The 9,397-nt window shown below is 34.9% G+C and overlaps 1 protein-coding gene across 1 annotated transcript; it reads right to left on the bottom strand.

Annotated features, from left to right (window-relative positions):
- Positions 1 to 1,917: 1,917 nt before the first annotated feature.
- Positions 1,918 to 8,260, bottom strand: LOC110416625 (putative methyltransferase PMT24). The gene is made up of 9 exons (XM_021428652.2): positions 7,987 to 8,260; positions 6,015 to 7,164; positions 5,786 to 5,935; positions 4,619 to 4,889; positions 4,419 to 4,529; positions 4,134 to 4,308; positions 3,051 to 3,320; positions 2,451 to 2,645; positions 1,918 to 2,361 (listed from the first exon to the last, which is right to left on the bottom strand). The coding sequence occupies exons 2-9, from the start codon at positions 7,128 to 7,130 to the stop codon at positions 2,133 to 2,135; spliced, it is 2,517 nt and encodes an 838-aa protein (XP_021284327.1). The 5' UTR covers positions 7,131 to 7,164; positions 7,987 to 8,260; the 3' UTR covers positions 1,918 to 2,132.
- Between the last annotated feature and the right edge of the window lie 1,137 nt (positions 8,261 to 9,397).

Genomic DNA, 9,397 nt, shown 5'->3' with positions numbered 1-9,397 from the left:
TGTGGTGGTTTTGAAGAGATGGATTAAAAGATAGCCTTTGGCTCTGTTCTCAAATTTTTTTTCAAGTACACAACAAAAGAGAATAAAAACTTATGGAGCGTCATAGTAAACCAGGGAATGCATGCATATATGTCAATGGTTTGTATTAGTTATGACATTAATTTGATATGATTTGCCAACCTTAATGATAGAATACAATGCATTTTCTGAAGCATATTATATGGATGCACGGATGCATACTCTTTATACAAATCAGACCCCATGAAGCATGTGGTACTGATAAAAGAATTTGCCAATAAAGTCCTCCAAGCCTATATATGCTGGAGAAGAACCCCACCTAACCCGTAGCATTATCATTCTGTAATTTCGATCATGCAAACATGAGGATAGTGCCCTTTTCTTTATTTTTTTCAGATAGCTAAGAAGGCAAACAAGGCTATAACAACATTAGAACAAGGTTAAGAACATTAGAAAAGAAAGCCCAAAAGAAGCATATTAGACACTTTTGTATGCTACTTTGCCAACATTCAGAAAATTTTACAATAAAATGAGTAGTAGTTTAAAACAGGTCATCTGTAGTGTCAGTGAGATAGGGATATATTTTATTACAAAGCCAGTGGCTTTTAAGGCACTCAATGTCTTGAAAATTATACCAAATACTGCTTTAACAGCAATCAAAGGTCCAACAACTGACGTTTTTCCTCTTTCATTGTTTTCGTTAAAAGGGCAACTTGGCCTATTCACTGTCCTTAACAAAGAGGAGAGAGGGTGTCCACTGAATCAAAAATTGAACCTCTTTTTGCTGCTAGAAACTAGATTGTTTTACAAGGTTGAAGAATGTCGGGTGGAGAAAAATATTTCAAATCGGTGTAGGCATATTTGGAACAGGAAGAGTTGGAAGGAGGTGGACACTGCGCCTCTCTCTTAGAGTGGGTCCATTCCTTCACTCTCTCATTGTGGTCTAAATCTTGTTGACCAATTTGGTTCTGAAAAGTTTTCAGTTAGGAAAATTGGATTGGTTTTCCTTTTCTTTTTTCTTTATCAATCATCATTAGTTCAGTTGAACCAGAAGCACTCACAGAACAGAAGAGCCATGAACTTACTTCCAATATGAGATGCATACCTCAATTTTTTTTGGAAAAAAAAGAAAAACATATACTATTAGGAGACCAGACTCGAAGTAGAGCTGCTAAAATTGACAGATCAGGAGTAATAATGTTTATGAAATTCTGATTATAATGTTACTATGATGTGATACCAACAATTTGAATGGTTTTTTTCCTTTTCCTCTCATCAACTATCAAAAGCTTGCTAGAGAAAAATGTGTAATTCAATGGCCCATCAACTGGCAGAAGTGTTTGGAGTCGTCTCCGACAATGTATGGCTTGGGTCGAAGAGGCCGGTCAATTTGCTTTTTATTTTATTTTGCATGCGAGGGCTGCTATTTGTATTTGTCCTGGAGTCATGCCTATGACCATGAGAGATAAAGATATTGTAGTATTAATAATCAAAATGTATGATCATTCCTAGCATCTTTAACGTATGAAAGACAGGCATGATGGTAAACCGTGTTTGAGATCAGTACCAAATTACAGTGCTGTGTCAGCAGTGGCAATGCTGCTCGCCTGCCAATATAGAAGGTAGCCCATGTCTTCCTCAAATTCAGTTGTCAAACCCCAATAATCAAGCAATGGTCCATAATCATGCAAGGCTAGCTACTCTTCTAATATTTACCATTTATAAATGAAACATAGGTGAAGACACGATTGTACACATGCAACTAACCAACCTCAAGTTTTGACTCGATGATCATGTAAACCCCCTCTGAGGGGAAACTTCTAGGAAGACCTAATGTTGGCTACAAAAAAATGAGAAACCAGAAATGCATAATTTATATACTAACTTTACGAAGTAACATCAAGAATGAATTTGATTTTCATTAACATTCATAGTAATGAAATTACACATTCTGATTCCATCAGGGAAAAGTGACACAAAAAGTGTAACTGATATGAGCAGGTCTAAAATAAATCAACTATATAATTTTACATTTGAAAATGGATGACTAGATCCATGGTATACTATAACATCCTTGCGAAAAGAATTTGTAATATCATGCCAAGTGCGGCAAATCAAACGATGGCTGACTTCATAGTTTCTTCCTCAGTGGGACGCCAAAATGTCTTCTGAAGACAAAGCAGTCCTTCGTTGTCTTTTGAATAAATCATTTGGATCTCCCATTGTAGAGATTTAGCCAAGCTCTCGACCTCGCTTATGGTTTCACCGATGTCTCGTATGATCAGCTTTCCTTCTGGCCTCAGAATTCGATCAACTTCTGCAATTACTGTAACCAACTTGCACCTGTGGCCGGTAAAATCAACATCATATCAGGGAGGTATTCTTGGTTGAGAATAACAACTGTCAGAAATATAGCATGGAAGATAACGAACCTCTTTTTGATCGTAGAGAAGAGATGATCAGCATGAAGAACATCATATGTTCTGGGATATGTATTAAACGATTCACACCAATCATGATATATTCCAAACAGGCCACGTTCATAGATTATTGGAAGTGTATCGGGAGAGTCGATTGGAACTACATTCATAACCCACACTTTCAAGTCTTTCAGGGCTGCAGCAAACCTATAAACCGAAGCACAAAAGCATGATAAGAATAAGTACTAGGATAAAAGGTTATACAAACATCAAGGTGCATTTCAAGAGAAGATGTTTGAACAATAGCAATCAGACAAAAATATACTTGTAAATAACTTTTCTGAAAGTAGGAAAAAAAAAAGGATGTAGCAGTGAAAGGGCAAGGAATAGGGAGAAGAGAGGGGGATTACTTCTCTAAAATTTGGTACTTTCTAACAAAACCAAATTATAAGGTCCAAGAGGACATGAGCAGAAATTTTCTTCCTCGGCAAATAAGATTACTGTAAGCTAAAATTCAACTGAGCCTTTAATTTCACTTAGGGTAATTTTAGTCTTGGAAAAAGAAAGAGCCTGATAAATTCTGTCATAACTAGAGAGAGGTTAATGAAATACCCTCCATAAACAGCTTTCATATCCATGACATTTCTCACAGAAGACCATTTGATTCCCATCCCATTCAAGTATGACTGGGAGACAACTGTTTTCCAGTGATTATAGTCAGCAGTGAAATCCTCCTGAGCCGCTTTACCATAAACGCCAACCTGAGAATTCAACCAATATGGAGGTTGTTCCAACCGTTTCGGCCATCGTGCAGGCCAAAGGGATCCACGTTCTGTTGAATCTACTGGCACTTTGTGCATGCAAGCCTGAAGGGGTACATTCCTGAAGACATGAACCAGAAAATATTACCCGAAGAGAGTAGTGCAAACATTATTTGTTAAGAAAGTTGGGAGTACATTTCACTAAGAGAATTTTCCTTTAACCTAGTGAATACTTTTAGAGCAAATGTACATGCATTAGTTTACATGTACATAACTGCATTAGGAAAGCATTAATGAAACTGGTAGCATAAAACATGTGCCATTCGCCCAAATGCAGCTTAAAAATTTAGAAGAAAAAAGGCTGGAGGCAATGGAAAATAATAAAAAAAAGAAGAAGCAATCCCTCTGAATTTGTTTCATTCTGTGATGGTTAATTGGCCAGTCAGATGGAGTGTTCAAAGGGAAAATTTACAGACATATTTTGTTTCTCTAAGTATCAAGATATGCATGGCTGAGATACCTGAATGGAAGTAACCACAACTAAATTTACATCTACTTAATTTTTACTTTTTAAAATAACAAGAGTTTAAATGCTAAGAGTTTAGGACTAATTATAGCCAAATTAAAGAACTTCTCTGTTTTTCCTAATGACTAATTCTTGTAACAGTGAAGAAGATAATAAAATGTAGCACCTAAATTTTATGTTTGACACTTTTCGAATTGCACTGCAAGGTCTATGGTGACAAGACAATCATATGCAGTAAACTTAACATGACACCCATTCAATCATTTTAAAAGCTGGTTTCCAATTGATTATGAACTTTATTTCATATTTTATTTGGGCATAAATTACAATTATCATGGCAATATTTCATTTTTGTATAGTGACCGTTAAACAAGCAAAAATATACTGATGGTTAAAAGTAACAATTACCAGGCTGCATTAGGATCATCAGATTCTTCACAAAGTGGAGGTACATTTCTAGTTCTTTTATTGTAGCACTCATTGGAGGTTGGCTTTCGATAAATTGCAGCTCCGACAGCATTCAGTCTATCCTTTTTAATGACCACCAGATCCCAGCACATTGACTTTGTTAGCCGAGACATCTCTGCCATCAATAACCACAGCCCACAAAAATGAAATAGAAAGACACATTAAGGTAAATCAGAATCTAATTTTCTCTTTGGAGACACATGACTAGGTTATAAAGTAATTTACCTTGCCAAATGCCAACATCTTCAGGGAGCTTCTGGTAGACTGGAGTAGCAGACCACACAAAGTAACCACCAGGTCGCAGGACACGGTTGAGCTCTAACAGAAGTTTGCCACCTGAAATATGCCTCAAAAAGTGTCACTATATTAGAAAAGAGTATAACAGTAAATAACTACATACTGATAAATATAGAATGAAATTCCACCTTCAATGTGCCAAGGGACCCTGCAACGTGCACAGTGCACAAGATCAAAGACCAAACTAGGAAAAGGTAGCCTTTTGCTGCCCATCACAGATAATATGGCAGGAATTCCACGTTCAAGTGCAAACTGCACTTGGGCTTCATGCTCATCCTTAGGAGCAAATGACATTGCAAGAACATCTCTTTCTAAAAGATAGCCTCCAAAGCTAGCCACCCCACAACCAACATCCAGTATCACATGGCTTCTTTTTCCCCATGCAATTTCTGGAACAGACTGCATTGTTGAAGCAAATTTGCATTCAAAGTTACATAGAAAAAATAATTTCAACAAAAAATAAAAGCTATACAAACTGAATCCCAAGGCAGTTAGCTAACCCAACTGGAATATTAAAATAAGTTGAAGAAATGAGAAGAATAAAAGTAAATGAATACATAAAAATTAAATAAAATAAAACAAAGGAGCAGAAGAAACGGTAAGGTATACATATGCAATGGGTAATGGTTTGAGTAAAAGTTTTTGAAAAAAAAAAAAATAATGATGCCAATGTTTTGGAATAGCTTCAACTTCCTAGGGTGGCTCAGGTTTCACAATGGAAATAATGTTAGACGTTAAACCAGATGAACTTCTTCTTCATTAGATGAAATGATGTATTGAAGAGAAAAAAGGTCCCAGTAGCTAAAATAGGCTATAGCCAATTATCATAAATTTGCTCATTAGAAAGAGTTAAGTGTGTGCACAAGCATGTCTATATATAACTGTTGTCCAAGTACACATAACGAAAGAGAGTGAGAGACAGCTTATTAAAGTTAAGTGCGTTGCATGTATATACAAGTAGAAGCTTAAGAAAGATCTAATTTGGAGGACTTTTATGATTGTCCTGCATATGGTCATTTATGTGGTTTTTTTAAACATAATAATTATACAGATCCATGGCTTTAAGTAGATTATAGACTTCATGATTTTTATCATGTCAATAATAATTTATCAAGAAAAATGAAAAGGAAATTCTTAAAATTACTCTTCACAATAATGTGATGCTTTTTCCTTTGAAAGCATTACAAAAATAGCTGGTAATCATAAATCAGCAACCGCCAATGCATAATATAAGCAAGAATTTATCCAAACAGCTTATGTTAGTAGACAGAAAAAAAAAATTGAAAAGGACTTACATCTTGAATAAAATCAATGTAATGAAGAGCACCATTCTTAAACTGAGTTCCACCACCAGGAAAGGTAAGGTATTCACCAGTTACTTTAACCCAATTTTGGTGCCCCTTAACCTCTGCAAGCTTGGTATGGGGAACATTGTAGTACCATATCTGCACCAAAACAATAAATTTCAATCAAAGTATATACAGAAAACACAAGCACTTGTTCATGCAGCAGATAGGTGTTTACTTTGTCCCTGCTTTTAGGCCACTTTACTGAGCGCTTGTATCCTTCAGGTAGAGGGACAAGACATGTAGGAGCTTCTTCAGGACAGTGCCGCTCTCGATGTTCATAGTGCTTTCTACTTGGAAGCTTTCTGATAACTTGCCAATTGTCTAGGCAAGGTATGTAGTCTGGCCCAGCAGTTGACTTACAGACTTTCCAATGGTGGCCATTCTTTTCACTGGATATTGAAGACTGTTGTGATTTCTTCTCATTCTGTGATTCTACTGCTTGAGTTGACCAAGCTCCATTTTGAGTGGTAGACTCAGTCAAAATTTCTGACTGAGCACCAGCAGGAAGCATCTCATTTGAAGCTTGATTGTTTTCCCGGCTTTCCACACCATTCTTCACAGCACTTTTTTCCGAATGTTTGTTTTGATTTTGGTCATTCTTCTCCTCAGTCAAAATAGCCTCTTCGTCAATGCTTCTAGTTTTATCTTCAGTTTCTTCTTCCTCATAGCTCTTCTCACCCTCAGCTGACTCAGATCTGTTTTCACCTGAGCTCTCCTCTGATTCTGTCTGCGAATTTTTATTCATTTCACCACCTTCATTCTCTGCTTCTCCAGTTTCTGAATTTGATTCTCCCTCTCTTGCATTTGTTTCCCCATCTTTCCCATTTCCATTCCCATCATCTTCATCCACCATTTTCAGTTCATTTTCTGACTCAGTTTTCTGATCAGAACTCTCATTTGCACGATTTTCTTCCTGGTTTTCTTCAGCTGAGTTCTGGGACTCCGTGTTCTCATTTTTTCTCTCAACCACTAAGTTCTCTGCCGTATTATCCTCATCAGTATTCTCAGATTCTTTACTAGGCATACCAGTGGCATCTTCTCTTGTTGCTCCTTCAGGTAGATCACCTGAGGTGTCATCAAATTGCTTAGAAACACTTTTTGGCACTGTTTGTTTCACTTCATTTGTGGTGTCCTGAGATGACAATTCTGAATTCTGAACTGGAACAACTGACGAGGACATGAACATCCAAATCCCAACTAAACAAAAAGCAACAAACACAACTATAGTAGCAGTCGAACAATAACTTGATGACTTCCTGCCATCAACTCTGGAATACTTCCCCAATGCCATGTTTCTTTATAATGGATTTTTCTGTTACAAACAGCTGGAACAGCAATAACAGCTAATCAATTAGGACCACAACCAAACTTCTTCCAATCTCATTTCAACAATTAAAAACCAGATACAATTTCATGTCCATATAACTTAGTAAATCAAATTGACAGATAAAAACATCATGGCGCGAGAAAAAAAGAAGAAAAAAAGATCTAGACAGCCAAATCTATAAACCAGTGAATCCAAGCGTAGAGCACATAATTTTTTGCTGGCAGTTATGAAGCACCAATATACCAAAACAAGCGAATGGGAACTCAATCACTTGTATCTATTCCTCAAGTTTTTCTATAAGGAAAATAAAAAACTTGAAAATATTAAAGCTAAAATCTTCCATAGAAGCAACCATTACATGTTGCTAGTAAAGAGTTAACTCCTAAGTAAACACAGCTACCAATAATTTTAAAACATCACTGGTAACAGCAAATGACATCAATACAATGTTTTTCTAAATACAAAGTTTTCGAATAAAGATTAAAACTTTATACTCAAAATTAAATCTTTTCTCGATTTACGAAAGAGACCCAGATCCATAAATATATGACCCATAAAAGTTCAGTCAGATTGATTCTTCAATCTTTAGCTATTGAAGTTAAACTTACGGGAGTCCTGATCAGCAAAACAAGCAGAACCAATAACTTAGAAACAGCATTTGACATTACCTTAACAGATAACGAAGAGTTTAATTGCAGAAGGAAAAGACAGGAATAGAAGAAAGATACTATCTAACTTGAAAACATGAATAACAAAGAGAATGCAGCAAAAATCTATGTACTATGTTTATAATGACAGGAGAAAGGATTTAAGACTGTACCTCTTTATTTTTCTCTGTTTTCTTTGCTGGGATTGTTGTAGTAGGGATCTGGGTCTGGAGAAATTTAGGTGTTTTTGCTCATTTTATTAATCTAATTGGTAAAAGGACAGAGACACAGGAGTTGGGAATGAAGCAGAAGCTGACTTTTTATGCAAGTGGAGTTCCGGCCTTTGACGGCAGATTATTACTATGCTCCTGGTATACTAGTGTTATGTTGGCTTCTGCTTGGCATGATGCTATGTTTACTGGGAATGTGGAATAGTTGGAAATAAATATCATGGAGATCGGGAAATATTATATATATATATATATATATATATATATCTTGAATATTGCTATAATTATTTTAACCATGTTAATTAATTACAAATTGATTAATGGAGGAATGCACATGTCTTCAATTTGGAACTCTCAATCTCCATGTGTCTTGGGAAATTCCTTGTACAAAAAAGTGAACCACATTTTTATTTTATTTGGGAAATGACAAATCATATCCAAAACTTGATTTAATGATAATAATTTATCTATCTCTAATTTAAAAAATATATATAATCTATCTCAAAACATTAGTAAGAGATAGATAAATCATATGTTTATAATTAAGTAATTTTTTTACTTAATAAATATATCTTTTAAATGAAAAATATGATTACATGACAATGATAATGCCACTAATCTCATGTCAATAATTTTTTTATTTAATAAATATGTTTTTTTTGTGATCATGATAATAACATTATGTTCATAAAATTTACATAAATAAAACTTTTATTAAATCTATATTTAAAGTAACATAGCTGATTCAAATTGATAGTCCATTTTAGGCAGCTGATTTTGGGGCACATGCTTGTGTTCCAAAATACTCTCTCATATTTGAAATCTTGTTCTCTTTTGAAATCTCATCATTTTTCTTTTATGTACAAATGAGCATAATTAATACTATTTTTTATGTACAAATCTTCATAAAATTTTTTAAAATGAATCATTAACAAAACTTTTACATAATTTAATCTCATTCTAGCAAACGAAATTATTTTATTTTCAAAATAAAAAATGAGTTTAATGTCAAAAAAAAAAGGCATTGGAGAATTATCACAACAGCTTGTGACGGAGATGCTGCCATTCATTGCACACTGCGCCGACACTCAAATTTACATGCAGATATGGAAGTCGCTTTCAAAAGCCCATTAATTAGAGCATGGGCCGTCAGCCCACCTAAGCTTACCTTCGTTAAATTCATCATTTTTGTTTTTATTTTTTTTATTCATTTGAATACATCATCATTCTACAAAGATTTCTTTGACATATTGTTCATAATGATTTTCCATTTTTTTTAAAAAAGAAAATAATTAAAATGGCATAATGTCACTGTGCTAACAAGACATTCTAGGTGTACTTTAGGAAAAGAAAT

This window comes from Theobroma umbraticum, unplaced genomic scaffold (assembly GCF_002168275.2).
Source record: "Theobroma umbraticum cultivar Fairchild unplaced genomic scaffold, ASM216827v3 scaffold_51.0, whole genome shotgun sequence".
Lineage (NCBI taxonomy): Eukaryota > Viridiplantae > Streptophyta > Magnoliopsida > Malvales > Malvaceae > Theobroma > Theobroma umbraticum.
This window is presented reverse-complemented; position numbering and strand designations above follow the sequence as displayed.